General features: G+C 37.4%; 1 protein-coding gene across 15 annotated transcripts in view; it reads right to left on the bottom strand.

Moving 5' to 3' along the window:
* Positions 1 to 3772: 3772 nt before the first annotated feature.
* The window catches only part of fbxl16 (F-box and leucine-rich repeat protein 16), a 65632-nt gene continuing 53188 nt past the window's right edge, over positions 3773 to 16216 (bottom strand). For all 15 annotated transcript variants that reach the window (XM_088437684.1, XM_088437687.1, XM_088437683.1 and 12 more), the window contains 3 exons: positions 12337 to 12421; positions 12152 to 12215; positions 3773 to 10015 (listed from right to left, as the gene is read on the bottom strand). In XM_088437684.1, coding sequence (XP_088293810.1) covers positions 9867 to 10015; positions 12152 to 12215; positions 12337 to 12421 — 298 coding nt within the window. In that variant the 3' untranslated portion in view covers positions 3773 to 9866. The remainder of the gene's footprint in view (positions 10016 to 12151; positions 12216 to 12336; positions 12422 to 16216) is intronic.

The following is a 16216-nucleotide window of genomic DNA, read 5'->3' as shown; positions in this document are numbered from 1 at the left end:
GAGAGAGAGAGTGAGGTGGAGGAGCAAGAACGTAACACTAAAGCCCTCTTCCATAAATCGGGTGAAATTTCTGCACCTGTGTCTCTTGACCAGGCCTCATTGAATTGAACCGAGGGCGTAGGTTTAAAAAATAGATGGATAAATTGTGAAACCAAAATACTTGGAGGTAGGATGTTTTCTTAAAAGCTCATACAAATCATGTTGTGTAGTTAATATGTCAAACTGAAAAATGAGTGGCTCACAAAATATCTTATTTGCAAGTACCGAAAGAAATGACCAGTTGGGAGACTAAACTTTGTTTGCAACTGCAGGAATGACGCAAACCCATTATTAATGTAAAGATCTTTGACTGAGACTATAGGCTACCTTTGTTTGACCATTGTTTAAACACAGAATCTGATATGGCTGGTTTAAATGCCGGGTTTTTGCATATGGGTACATACACAGAAAAATCTGGAAGATGCAAAACTCTCTTAATTTGTTTCAAAATTCTCACTGAATTATATAAGACAAAATTATGTTCAAATGTTTTTAAGGGAACATCCAGCTTGCAAAATAATAAAAACGATAAAGATGCACCCGTACAAGCTTCAAAAGAATAGGCTTCCATTTCAGGCCAGCTCGGCTGTTGACTCTCAAGCTCATTCTGGCTCCAGAAAACCAAGCTCCTAGCATTGCAGGCCCAGTAATAATGCCTCAAAACAGGCAGACCAAGACCACCTTCTGATGGGGGTTTTTGGAGATGAGTCCTAGATATGTGAGGAAACTTGTTAACCCAGACAAAAGACACCAGAATGGAATCAATTAGTTATAAAAAAGATGCTGTAAGAAAAATGGGCTAATTCTGGAATACATATCTACATTTGGGAAGTATAATCATTTTAACAATGTTTACCCATCCAATTAAAGAAATAGGGAGAAATTTCCAACTATCAATCATAATTTTAAGTTTATTTAGCAATTCCATAAAATTCAGTTTGAAAAGAAGTTTGGGGTCCCTGGGGATCGTAACTCCTAGACATTCAAAGTGATCAGTTGTGACCTTGAAAAGGTAGTTCATCCAAAACATTTTTGTCTAAACTATCTGAAAGAGGCATGAGGACACTTTTTTCCTAGTTTATGGTAAAGCCGGAGAGTTGGCCAAATTCCTCAATTGTATTAAGGAGAGGTGAGTCAGGATAACGTCATAACGTCAGCGTACAAGCCAATAATACATTAAAATGCATTATATCTAACTTCACTTATTTCAGTTTTCGATCTGATGGCAGTGGCGAGTGGTTCGCGAAAACGCAAAAAACTAACGCAAAAAGCATTGCTGAAAGGCAGCAGCCCTGTCTAGTGCCTCGTTGTAATAAAAAGGGAGAAAATTTGTTAATGTTGCTGAGTACGCTAAATCTGGGTCGTGCATAAAGCATCCTGGCAATAGTCATATATCTATCACCAAAGCCAAATTTCTCTAACACAGTAAACATATATTCCCATTCGATTTGGTCAAAGGCTTGCTGCGCATCCAGAGAAATGACAGCAGAATGTGGAGACTTATTGGAGTACATAACATTCAAGAGTCTACGGGTATTTGAAAATGCAAACCTTCCCGGGATGAATCTGGATTGGTCACCATGGATCAGACTACCAATATATTTGTTCAACCGATTTGCTAGGACTTTAGTGACAATTTTTCTGATCACTATTTAATAAACAAAGAGGGCGATAAAAAGATAATTGAGTTTGATCCCTCCCTTTTTTTTTAATAAAAGACATATATTTACATCATATATTGTCTCAGGAAATGAGCCTTCTTTCACAGAGGAATTTATCATCCAAAGCAACAGAGGGGCAACTTTGTCAACATGAGCTTTGTAAAACTCAATACCAAACCCGTCAGGACCACACGCCTTTCTATTAGGAAATGTGCAGATAGCAGCTTTGATTTCTTCTAATGTAAAATCAGCATCCAACTGTTAGCAATTTCACTTAACGTGGTCATATCTAATTTATTCAGGAACCCCAATATATCCTCCTTTGATGACAACAACCTAGCAGTGTATAAGTCTCTATAATAATTATAGAAGCAATCATTTATCCGTAAACGGTCAGTTATGACTTCCCCATTGACTGAGATTTTATAAATTGCCCTTTCAGCCTGGACACCCCTCAATTGTCTAGCTAATACGCCATCCGCTTTCGCAATTTTGATGTTTTTACCTGGTATTTTACAAACATTAGCTAATTAACATCGGTTTGGATTGCCCGCCATATGGCGAATTCGCGTTATGATTCCCACCTTGGATTAAATGAATTAAATTAAACCGAGGCCCCACTGTACATCATTCATAGAGTTTCATAGAAGAGTTGATCTTTTATAGTCCTTTAGGTTACAATGAAAACCGAGCTAGCTTGCTGTCGCTATCTGCCAACATTGAACAAGTATGTTACGTCTCGCGTCTGATGTATGCCACTCCAATGTTTTAATTGACTGATATTGGCCGTAGAGCCACATTGAATGGGCTGCTTAGATGTCTACTGAGAGGGGTTAAAGACATGCTCACTACGGTTTTGGTGGCTCGTCACACACAACAAACACTCACGTGCTGGCCATATTTGAGTTGCACTTCGAGAAATTGTATTGGGCTTTGGCAAAGCTTTTGGATTATGCAAAATGTTTACAACGGAATTGCCTTGGCAACATAATTGGTAGTCATAATCATGAATATTATTATTCAAGATATTATTTATAGATTTTTACACTTTGAAGAGAAGACAATTATTTTGAGCCTATACATACCACTCGTGCAAGTGGGTGGGGCCAGGCCCCACTGGCCCCCAATGCAGTCGTCAAATGCTGTCGTCCAGGATCATGTCACCTGTGAATCCATCATCTGAAATGCATGTCATCATCAAATTTTGTTAAGTTTTAGGAGTTTTGGTACTGGTAGCTTTGAAAGATTTACATGCCAATACTTGAAATGTTTTTTTCTCAAAACTAACACAGTTGAAATTGTTAAACTGTGTCCAGGTCCTCCACAGACTCTGACAAACACATGGGAAGCACTTTGCCGCTTAACACGCTTCATCCACAATTTCCACCAGCAGTACACACCATAGAGCTATCAAACATAAACCTGACATTGACTACGAGAAACATTTTACATATTCACATAAACACAAACATACTTATTTTGGCAGCTGTAAACAAACCGCTGAAAACTTCCTCTTGAATCACTAGCTAACTGGCTGTTGTTAGCATAGCACACCGGAATTACTTCGCATGACCTAACTAAACTTAAGTAAACGTACATGCTCAGAATGATGCCAGAATAAATATTATTGCTCCTGTGGACTCTTAAATGATGGTTAGATCACTGTAAATGTAATATACAAACGTACAAATACAATGACCTAAACAAAGTTCTCTGCACGTACCACCAATACACCAGTGCTATCTGAAGGCAAACAAATGAACTATATTTATATTAACAACTGCTACAGTTAATATTATGAATTTAAAGGCTTTAGGGGCATTTTTGGGGGGCTTAGAAAGGATCAGGCTTTTAAATGTGAAAAGTGCCTCTACTTAAGAAAAAATTAATGTTACGAAACGACTTCTGGAACAAATTAATTACCTAAAAAGAGGTACCTTAGTAATGAGAAATATAGAGTGAAAGATAGGCCCGTGTATGCTCCCTTCAAGCTGTTTATCAAGACTTACTAAGACTGAAAATAGTCATATACTGTACAATGGAAGTGGAAAATATACACATTGCATCGTTACTTGCATTATCAGTAAATGGTCTATATTTATTGGACTGTTGAAATTTGTGCTGTACAAGGTTTGTAACAAAATGGTGGCAAATGTATACAAAGACTGTAGACAGCAGTAGAAGTGACAAATACAATTTTCTCTTTGTAAATGTTCCTTGTACCGTGGACTTCAATTTGAAATGCTTGACTGTAAATGTCCATTTATGATATGTTAACTTGTACCTGAACCTATGGAAGCTCATCACAGACAACACTGTGTTCAATCGCCACATTTAAGAACAATATAATCCATTTTATTTCCCTCCAGTAATGCATACGGATGAATTGTTGCTCGTTTTTTAAATTTGTTTGAATTTTCCTTTTACAAAAATAAAAGTTATATACAATACAGGTTTAACCATTAATATTTTTTATCACTAAATATTTTCTTCAAATGTGTTCTCCCCAGCAATCATGTGTTTAAAATTCCAAGACAGAAAAGTGACCGCTATCAATTTTGGTTGGTGTGTATTAAGTACAGTATAATGGATATCAAATCAAAATCAGAAGACCAAATAGATAATACTTAATAAAATTCTTTAATAAATGTTATATCATACTAATGATGATATAAACACAGCCTAGTTCTGGTCAATGTTAAAACATTTTTGCCATTAATAAGCTTCCATAGATTTCATTTTGCATGACCAAATCAGAAACCTTGCCCATAATCATTTTAGTAGGAGTATAGTGTAAACATTTGTTAGCCATGACAAAGGTAAATCTCAGACAATATTTTTCTGCCACATTCAAGACAATGACAGTAAATATATCCTGTCAACACTATGTCAAATATTTATTTCAGGAGTTGAAATGGGAGATAAAAGAAAACTCAAACAGCAATCATTGCAAATTCAAGCAATGTCTCTCCATTAATCAACCATATAGATGAGAACCAAAATAATTTAAATAAATAGATAAATAAGTATGTACAACAAACACATGAAGGACAGCCTTCTTGAAATACAGAAGCAGCGCAACTAAAAACATGCAGGTCCGCCCCTGTAAAATCCTTGTATGAGGCAAAGCAGCAACATGTGGTGTTGCAGGTTCATTTGGCACAACCTAACTAACGCTGGCTGTCACTTAGCCAGTCCTTTCAGTTGGCAGTAAGTGTGTCCGGCAACACACTAGAGGCAAAAAACTAAATCAAACAAAAAAAAGTTGCAGTGTGGCATCTAAACTCCCTCTATTGACGATCGAGAATATCAAAATGAATATTTGCTTTGAAATGTTTTTTTTCCTTGTAAAAACAATTATTTTCATTCAGACAAGTTATCACATGCCATTTTGCCATTTTGTGTTTGCTCTGAGTTGCAAACTTGTTACATTTCAGATCAGATTAGCGTTTCATTCTTTTTACAGGGCTTACTTGGAATATTTAGATTTTATTTAAAACCCTCCACATTTACTCAGCTTGAATTTGTGAGGCTTGAAAAAGCTTTCTCTCTAACACATACAGTTGTGCCTTGAGACGCGTGATTCAAATAAGTTTTTCAGCATTTAGCATTTTTTTGCTTTGAACTTGGAGCAAAAGTTTCATCTTGGTGAACAAAAAGCAGCAGTCTGGCAGATTTGAAAAAAGAGACTAATGCTAACACGTCATAGAAATTGTTGTACACGGGGCGAAGAAATAGCATCTATTTGGAAGTTATAATGCTTTAAGTCATAGTTGTCGAACTCCCGTCCTCGAGGGCTGGTATCCTGCATGTTTTCCCAGTCTTCTCCCAACAATGCATCATATTCAATGGATTAGCTTATTAGAAAGCGCTGCAGGAGCTTGAAAATTATCCTAATCATTTGAATCAGATGCGTTTGAGAGAGCAGGTTTGAAAACATGCAGGATGCCAGCCCTCCAAGCCTGGAATTCGACACCTGTGCTTTAAGTAATGGAATGTTAAACACAAATGGTGCAGCACTATATGTAGACAGACAAGAGACCAATGCCTACAGACACATATTCTTTATGAGAAATAAGTGCTATTACTGCATGACTATAGGAATTGAAACACTAATTTGTTTGCATCTGCATGACTGTATTACACAGCCTTTTGGCCCCAAAAGTCACCCAAACTGGAAGGAGGTGCAAGTGTATACTAAAATGCAATTATATTGTACAATGTAATGTACGAAATATTTTTCCCTTTCATTTCGAAGGGATTACATGATTAAAGGCATGTGTATTTAGAGTAACAAGCCTTGTTATGGAAGAAATTAAATACCTCAGGGCAGCACTGTACCGTATTTGATGAATTGAAATGTATTTAAAGTGTACCCATGGTAATAAGATGAAAAAATATACACGGTTTATCTATAAAAACTTAATTTAAATGTATTTTCATCTTGCTGGTTGTATTAAAGCAAGTTTATGTAGACAACAGCAAAACAGTTAGAGATAGTTATTTGCCAAGACAACATGCTCACAAACATACCTTCCAGGAGGGAACGGAGACAAGACACGGCCTTGGTGACCACCGTCTTTCCTTCCATTCATCTCCAATTCAATGCCTGTCAAATGAATACATCTGACAAGTTTCAATACAAATGAATGGTCCTTCAATCCACCAATTTTGACAGAGAAATGTTTGAAATTTACTCTGATTGGTCACAACATGAGCAAAAAAATGGCACGCATTGAATGGAAGATGAACAGAAAGTAAGATGTCTGTCAACTAGGCTGTGTCGTAACTCTGCCCCCTCCAGGCAAGTATGGCTGTGCCAAGTCGTCTCAACAAATAATTACCTTCAACTGTTTTAAACTTGCTTTAATACAGCCAGCATAAAAACCAAAACAAAACACAACAAAAAGATACCAACATAATTATTTTTTTTCTGAGCACCACATGTGTACTTTGAGTCTATTATCCATATCATGTTCTCACAGATTCATTTTAAGTCCGTGAAAAGGTAAGTGTTCATTTATTCACCAAATGAACACTGAGTATTTGAGCTGAACATGACATGAATTAGCATCGAGACTTACAGTATAAATAAATAGAAGAATGATTTCAATTCCCCCCTTTTCTTTTTTCTGTCGTTGTTTTTCTTCACATTAATAAAAAGCTCATCTCCCAAAATGAAAACTAAAAGTCCAATAAACTTTGAATACATTACATGCTGCTTTTTGTAATACTTTATGAGTCTAAAAACGTTTTTAACATTGGCCAAATAGACTTTCCGGGAGCCAAATTCATGCAGTTGTTCTCCTGATTGTAGGAACTAAAAACAATCATTTTTTTTTCTGTAATATACGTACAGTAAGTACATACCCTTCACTCTGCACATTGTATTTCCACAAGAATCTGTAATGTCTGCCCACCAAAGCAGTACTTAGAGTTGTGATACTCTGGTCCAGAAAGTAAAAACCCGCCCACAGTTTGACTTTAGCTACAGTTGCTTCACCTCATTTGGTGGGTTAACCACAGCTCATTCAACTGCAGGCTGAGAAGAAGCACCTTTGGTTTTTGTTAGATTGGATCCTCTAGGCCAGACTGTGAGGAGGATCTTACCCGATCACCTGTCATCAAGGCATCTTCACACTTGATGCTTACTGCTTAATATGGCGCAATGGGTTATTTTTTGCTCTCAGCATCTAGTGCAACCATGGAAGGGTGCCCCTCACACCTTCTGAAGGTTTCTCGTTTTCCCCAGATGGGGTTGTTGAGTTTTTTATTCCTCTTCTGGACGTTTTGTTCAGGAGATGCTGTTGTGTATTTGGGATATTCTGTATGATTTCTTTTTCACCCGTAAAGCCCTTTGAGATGGTGCTGATTCAGGTCTATACAAATAAACTTGACTTGACCTGTGGCCAAAGCCAAAACCATGGCAGTGTTTTCACTTTCTCTACCTGGATTTCCCATCTCTACATCTACTTGAAAACTACCTGTCAGTCACATTTATGGAATTGTAGCATAACCATTGTTTACTTGAGTGCTCACCTGCAAAAGAAACATCCACAGAGGTCGGATGCAAAAAGGAAATAACACATCTAATTCCACAGTCTCGAAACCATGTGACTCAATTCCACAATCAGTGTTAACTAGCCACCTGTATTGTACACATGCACCTAGCTCACTTACCTTAAAGGGACCATAACACAAATAACAAACTGATTATCGTGAGACTGTGAATTGGCTTCTACAACTTCTATTTCCAAACTACAGGGTGTCCATAAAGTTTCTTTACCATTTAAAAAAAATATTAAAACTGCAATTGATCAGATATTTTATTCAGATTTGTTCTATTGCATTCAGTGTTTATTAAAGTTTTTTTTTTATCACATTGCATTTGTGTGTTTCACCAAATGATTACTGACGCCATTGCCACAATTGATGAGGCTATGCTACAGCGAACATGGCAAGAAATCAAGTACCGTCTTGATGTGCTTCGTGCAACTAATGGTGCTCATGTAAAAGTGTATTAAAAGAGGTAAGAAAAAAAACTTTAATAAATGCTCAATACAATAGAACAAATCTGAATAAAATATCTAATCAATTGCATTTTTAATACATTTTTGAAATGATAAAGAGAATGAATGGACACCCTGTGTATCATAAAAGGCATCTGTGAAATTCTCTCTCTGATCTCTCTCATCTCTGCTAATTTAATGGCATTTCAAATACAATTCAAGACCTTTTATTGTCTTGTCCTTTAGTGGATATGGCATCATTACCATTGTACTACTAAGAAATTACAGGATTTTGCTGAATGGATTCGGTTATGATGAATGTGCCTTAAACGCAGGTTCTCTTAAAATTTCTCAGGTAATTTATGAGTGACCATGCTGAAAGAACAGCAACCTCCCAAAAAGGAATTTAAAAAAATCCTCTGGGGCTTGGCAAATAAATACTGCACTGAAATCATCTGACTTTTTATGTTATCTAACCCTGCAGGGTTCACAAGTCAAATTTACCTTCAGAATTACACAACTGCAAAACACTTTACCATCAATGTGTTTGGCGTACGAGTTTGAGTGAAGTTACACAATTCAGCATCCCTCCACTCTTGGAATACTTCAAATTGACACTTTGTAATCTGACTGAAACATTTCAAGGCAGCGTTAGAACCTTGCAAGCAGAAAACCATTCAAGGCAGAAGCCCTTCACCATCGGTAAAATTTCTCCACAAAAAACTTTTTCTTCACACTCATCCACTGCTTCGCTGACTAACTTTTAAAGACAAAAAAGCTATAATGTACAACAGCTTCCTATGTAGCGCTAGTTGCACTGTCTTGCAAAACAGAAAGAGAAGAGAAAGTGTTAAAAGAAAGAAGTGAGTCAAGTGTGCAAGTCCAAAAAAAAGGACAATGTAAACATTTGTTTTGCAAATATCTTGTCTTTTTTTTTTTTTACTTCTGATAATAAATGGAAAACATAAAAAATAAAGGTGGCAGTATCCCCCCTAAAAGATGAAAACCTATAAGTGCATGAAACACACACATCATATGTATGAAGAGGGAGAAAAAGAAAGATAAGTTCCATCCGAATAGTTGTCGGATTTCATTACCGGCTGGTTTGTTTCTGAACAATAGAACGCTGAAGTATTGAGGAAAAACAGGTGGGCAGGTATATTACATAGTGATGAAAAAGAACCGTTAGTACTTATGATCTCATTTCACTGACCACGTACACTTTGTGGTTAAAATGTATAAGCACGTGTGTGAGTTCCACCAGAAGATGGAACACAAACATCAGTATTTGTGTTTTCTGAATATGACTTTGTTGCAGAAGCAGTATGCCGAAGGAAATCATTAGAGTTTATTGTCTGAAAGCTCCTGCGTCCTTCCCAAAAGCATTTTATGGCCAGACAAGACGTCATACCAAGTCTTTCACTTCTTCGTTGAACACTGTCCGGTCGTGGAGCGACCGTCATCTTTGCTCCTCTCAGTCCTCCTGCTGGTCAGCCTAATAGGGTGCAGAGGAAGACGGGCGGCTGTGGTGAGGGGCCAGGAGATGAGGAATGGTGTTCTGTATCCTGGCTGCCGTTTGATGAGAGCGAGGAAGAGGAAAAGAAGAGGAAAGTCCAAGTATTGCAGTTGCTTGCTAAGGATGATGATGATGGCGTTCTTATTCGATAACCATGCAGTGCGGCAGGTGTTGCGAGTAGTATTTGAAGAGCTCGGCTGTGGCTCCCGGGCAGTTGGTCAGCTCTAGTTCCTCCAGATCCTGCAGCTGAATGAGGCCCGATAGGCCAGTGGTGGTCAGCAAGGGGCAACCTAGAAGAGGAACATATACGTTACGTCTTTTCCACTTCAACTATTTTCTAAATTGTAATATAGGGAATCTAGCTTAGGTGGGCACTTCGTGAGCACTGACGGACTGTCCATCAGTCCGTCGTCGACAAAAGCTCATTTTGCGATAGACTGACGAATGAAGGGAATGCTAAAAAAAAAAAAAGTCAAATTAAAATGTCAGAAATCACAAAAATGTCAGAAAACGCACTTTTCATCCATTGTTGTAATTGCCGGGATATACTTTACATCAGATGTCTTAGCCCACCATGTCCATTTTTGCTTGCTAAAATATAATTCAGATGACTTGCATGATTATTAGTTTGATTGCTGCACTTATATAATCCAATCTGCAATCAGCCTGCAGACGATGTGACAAAAGTCGCTTTTCAACACCACCAAGCAATGGACAAACTTGAACAGTTGAGTGAATAAACAGGGTTGGTTCATTTGATTACTTGACATTTACAACTGTGACACATATTACTTTAATGGAGATTTATCTGTAGTTGTTCCCTATCCTAGTCCTGGTTTCAACCAAAACACATACTGTACATTGTGTACAGTATGATTTTTGGTTGAAACTCGCTAACCAAAGTAAAGTTTAGAATTAGGTGTGAAAATTAATGTGTTACTTTGCCTTTTAAACATGTTTTACATATAGAAATTGCTTGCTGATAAGAGCACAAAAGGATATCTGAAGCAAGGAGACAAAGTTGTCTATGTGTTGCATGAAAAGGGACGATGAGTTTAGCAGAAAATTGTACGAATTGCTCTGTGCATTCAGTTTTTTTGTAATAAATAAAATGCAATTTAAAATAAATTGTGGTTTGCCATGACATTTTTGTCATGTAAAATGCTGTATATACTTTGACTGAATAAAAATTTGGAAATACCACTGAACTATGGCTGCATGATTAATTGAATTTTAATCGTGATCGCGATATTGGCTGCCACGATTATTTAAGATGATAATCGGCGATATTAACATTTAATAAGCCGGCTACGTAGTACTGCACAGTATATGTCAAATCAAGCACTTTCATGTTCATAGCAAGTGCTGCAAACGCGTGCCGGCGAGATTCCGCGCGTCTTCTTTTCACGATGGCGAGGCTGAATTTGGTTTTGCTGGCGCATTAAGGAGATATCAGGTTTCACTCCCACGTTAAGAGCCTTTAGATGACAATATTTCCCACATGTTTGCGTGCTAAAATCTCCTGCTTTTCTCAGCCCCTAATATACCGTACTCGTTGTCAATTGAAACCCATTTTGAAAAATCTGATCTCTCCATACTCACTTTGAGTGATTATGTTTTAACAGCCTCTCATCAGTGCCAGTGTTAGAGTGATTGGCAAAAATTGAAATAAATTGGGTTTGAAATGACCAAAAATGATTTTTTTTTACTTCTGATAAATAATGGAAAAAAAAATAAAGGTTTTTTCTTGCAAAAAAACAAACTTTATGGCTTTTGTGTTGTTACAGCTCAGCTGAAGTATGTACTTGGTTCTAAATAGGCTTCATATTTTTCATTGATTGGCACTCAGCAAGTAAGTTAGCTGTGCTGCCCTATGTGCAAAGTTTTTGCCATAATTATTATTTACTTTATTATTATTATTTTTCAGCATGAAATCTTGAAGCTATGTTTACATGTGCTGCTTACTTCTTGTTTTTTAAAAGAAATTTAATAAATAGATTTGTTTGACTAAACATGAGGAATATTTGTGATTAATAAACGTGATAGCAATGTTGACCAAAATAATCGTGAATATTTTTTTGGCTAAACTCAAGCAGCCCTACACTGAACACTACGGCAAAGAATTCAGTTTTTAATTCTTCACAAGTAGCCACAAGATTACAGCATTGGATAAAAATCAAAAACACTACCTTCGGACCTGAGCTACTACTGTACAGCACTGTACTGTATTTTGTTTTCAAACTCGATCTTGCGATCAACATAGCAGACAAATCCACCAATTGAGTAACGTGAACAAGTGGTGATTTAATGCTCCCTCGTGTAATATCCAGCATTCAAACGAAAAACGTATTAATGATTTGCAGATTTTTCTCAGAAATCTCTGGTGTGATTCAAACCTGAACAACACAGCGCAAAAAAATCAGTACCTGCTAGAGATAGTAGACGAAGGCTCCTCATTCCAAACAAATGCTGCAGACCAAAATCCTGCACCTGTGCATGTCACACACAAAATTCACACATGAAGAAAGAAAGAAAGAAAGAAAGAAAGAAAGAAAGAAAGAAAGAAAGAAAACGAGCTTGAACTGAACAACTTGAGTCATTTTTGTATTACCTGACAACACCAGCGAAGATAAAGGCTTCGCAATGATGACATTGTGGACAAATAGCCCAAGCCTGTGTCTGTGATCCGTACACACCTAAAAGCAAGCACAATACACAAAAGGCTGACTTAGTCCTTCTTTGGTTTATGAGATTATGTGCAAAAATTAAAAATTGTAATTGAAGTGTAAGTCACACATGGCAGCACACATCTGGTACAACATCAACTGATATTCAACATTTTGATAAATATTGCAGAATCAACATTGATGTGTCTAATGTCTGATTGAAAAATAATACATATTAATAAAACAATGATGCAAATGCAATTTTCAACTTAACCCCTGGGTGTCCAGGGATTTTCCACTCGCCTGGCCTTATTATCACCCAACATGTGTTGACTTTGAAAGGGTCATAACATCATCAAATATAAATATATAAGTAGGGCCCGGGTTTATGAGATTAATTTGTTCGGCGGTTGTGATCGTAACTCAAATTTGCCATATGGCGGTCAATACAAACCTATGTTAAATAGCAAATCCGTGTAAAACCCCAGGTAAAAACATAAAAATTGTATACAGTATTCATATTAAAATTTGGTGTCAAATAGTATAGTGAGTGCTACTTATATATAACATACATGGATACAATTAACTAACATCAAAAAATAAAAAATATAGAAAGGATTTATTTCCCTTTGAGTGACGTTACAGTTTGTTACAGCCATATTCCATAGTGAGGGTAGCCGAGGGCCAGATTTGGTGTGCTAAAAATGTAGGGGGGCCAACCTTAGCGGGCATTCTTTACATATAACAGCAATTAATTTAAATACATTTCAGCGAGCCGTTCTATGTTTCACATTTTCTTTTTTATTTTAATTTCGGCTATCTTAAGCATGTGTTTTGGTTAATTTGAAACGTGCATACCAAAAATGAATTGACATTAAACAGTGAAATTGAATGTTCACTTAATTTCACTTTTTTTTTAAACACAAACTTTTTTGTAACAGTTGAACAGAAGTAATTGTACTTTTGGGTGCAAATTACATTTGAAACATAAAAAAATATCTCACCATGGCAATTTAATATTTATAAAAATTGTAAACTCAATAACAGAGAAATGAACAAGTAATAGTCATATCAACAAATGCAGGGCTCATTTAAAATATGACAGTAATGATAAATGTTGATTAGATTTTTAAATGGTTATTATTCTGGAGTGAAAAGTAAAAAAAAAAAAAAAAAAACGTTTTCAGACAGATCGTAAATGAAAAATGACTTGTCCGTATGAGTGTGATGGGTGAAACTGAGATCTGGAGTGCAGGACAAAGGCCAGGTGTGGCTCTATGGCAGTAGTATGGATGCGCAAGATGTCTTGTAAGTGAGAGTCCGATAGTCGTGTCCTCACACCGCTCTTATTTAAGTTCATAACCGAGAATGTCTTCTCACACAAATACGTTGACCCGAACAAGCTTAGCATTTTCTTACCAAATCTCAAATCTCTCGGACTTGTCCCTATCCAGTTGTCGGTAAAAGATGTAAAATATTGCTGTGGGATTAAACTAGCTTCAAGATGTTTCAGTTTCTCGCTGCGTTCATTGCCTGTGATCTTGCCATATACGTCAGCATGTTTTGTTTGGTAATGTCGCTTCACATTGAACTCTTTAAAAACAGTCACGGTCTCTTTACAAATGAAGCAGACACAGTTGTTCCGTATTTCAGTGAAGAAATAGTCCAATTTCCACTCATCCTTGACCCGTCGGCCCTCGCAGTCAACTTTCCTCCTTTTGTTGATGGTTGGCATTTTAGAAAGTTAGGGGCTCATACAGTCAATTACTCATATACTAATTTGCTGTTCCTAATTGAGCCTATAGATGACAGCAATTAGCACACGCACGTAACAGTGCTGCTGCCCAATGTATTCATTCTCAATGCGGGCCAGACGTTATTGATTTTATGACAGAGGCTGCGGGCCGGATGGAAATTGACCACGGGCCGTATTTGGCCCCCGGGCCGAACTTTGGACATGGCTGGCCTAGTCTATCGTAGCCTTCTTCGTATTTCTTGATTATCTCCAGCTTCCTTTCCATAGAAATCATCTTCTTACTTCTCTCTTTAACATCACTAGAAATCTTGGGACGCATGCCTATCCAATTCATGTTTGAATTAAGCACTAAAATGCACTATAAATACGTTTTTGTAAGCACTCACAGGCAAACAAAACTATAACATTCCACCATTTTGGAAACCGTGATGCCAACCGATAGCAGAGCAGGATCTTAGTGCTTCTGTGACGCCGACCAATAACAGACCAGTATCTTCGGGAGTCGTGACGCCTACCAATAGCAAACCAGCTTTCTAGTGACGTAAGCGGTGACACATGTATAGACATATGAGTGCAGAGCAACTCGCAGTCACGCTCGCACACTGACTGCCACGTTTGAGGAGGAGTTTTTGTCGTAAAGCGAAAAAAATGGTGTAAAGAGGGGACAAAAAAACGCCGCGGTCGACATTGTGAGGTGAAAAATACGCAAGCCAGGGACGTCGTAAGACGTGGGTCCACTGTATTTGCTTTCAAGCCCTCAAAATGTTCAGTGCCAAAAGCCCTATCCATACATATATAAATTTCTTTTTTGGAGTGGGGGCCTTTATGTAAAAAAATTGTAAGAATGCGATAATAGCAAAAATAATTATGCTGCAAACTTATATATTTATAAAATTGAAATCAGAATATTTATTATGTCATAATTAAAGTATTATGCCTTTTGAAAACTTTTGCACGATGGGAATCCAGGCTAAGCCAATCTGTCGAAGTCATTGAAAGACTTGCAAATGTCATAAATTGGCTGCTACCGCCACCCGGTGGTTCTGGAAATGCATGATAAGAGCAGGTTTTCAATATGTCCAAAATCGACAATATTTCCAATTCTGAATGCCAGGGAATAAGCCCTACATGGGCCAAATTTGACACCTACAGGATAAACCTCTCCACCTCCCGTTTGCAAGCATTAAGAAGGGACCTCAGCATGTTTTGACAATCCATGCAATATTTTAGCCTCCTAGTGTTTTTTTTGTATGCTTTTACTTAGATATCACACATCAAAAACATCAAAAAGCCCAAGCTGGGTCAAAATTTCCCCTAGGGGTTAAATACGCTGGGCAAAAATGAACCTAACAAAAAGTAGCCCAATCTGCTCAAAATCCATCGATACTCAGCAAGTGGGTTCAGTAAACAACCTAGTATTTTATGTGTGAGAAAACTCCAAATCATTCATGTGTGAATAGCTGTTTGTCTACATGTGCCGTGCAATTGGCAGTTGACCAGTCCTTCGTGTACGAGGCCTCTCGCCCAAAGTCAGCTTGGCTTGGCTTCAGCTCGCCCATGACCCTAATGAGGACAAAGCAGTATAGAAATTCGAAGGATGTTTGCATATTTACATTCTTGCAGTTTTGCTATCCATTTGGCCATTTTAAGCCCCAAAATGTGAGATAACATAACTTTTAAGGCCATGCTGTACAGTAACTAGTTACATTTGTCAGGAAATGAACGTACATTTGATGAGACCACCATATTTAAGTGGGGCTAAGCAGAACAACTTCACCACCATTACAAAGCTCTGGTCTCACTGGGATATTCTGCCCCTCAAATGCTTCCTGGCTTTAGCACTGTGTGTTATAATGACAAGGGCCAATTGTGGCGTTATATTGTCCTCTTTGTGTGTGTGTGTGCGTGTGTGTGCGTGTGCGTGTGGATTTACTATCAACTGGAATTATGAGTTAGTCACGCGATTATAAAAGGGCATTTGGCCAGACATAATGCATAATGGATTCCACATGTATTGGTCACCCATGTAAATAAAATAAAACAAGGACTAGGAATGTCCATACTATTTT

Source organism: Hippichthys cyanospilos, chromosome 16 (assembly GCF_059441005.1).
Source record: "Hippichthys cyanospilos isolate Australia breed blue-spotted pipefish chromosome 16, RoL_Hcya_1.0, whole genome shotgun sequence".
Taxonomy (NCBI): domain Eukaryota; kingdom Metazoa; phylum Chordata; class Actinopteri; order Syngnathiformes; family Syngnathidae; genus Hippichthys; species Hippichthys cyanospilos.
The sequence above is the reverse complement of the archived record's forward strand: the minus strand, read 5'-3'. Positions and strand labels throughout refer to the sequence as shown.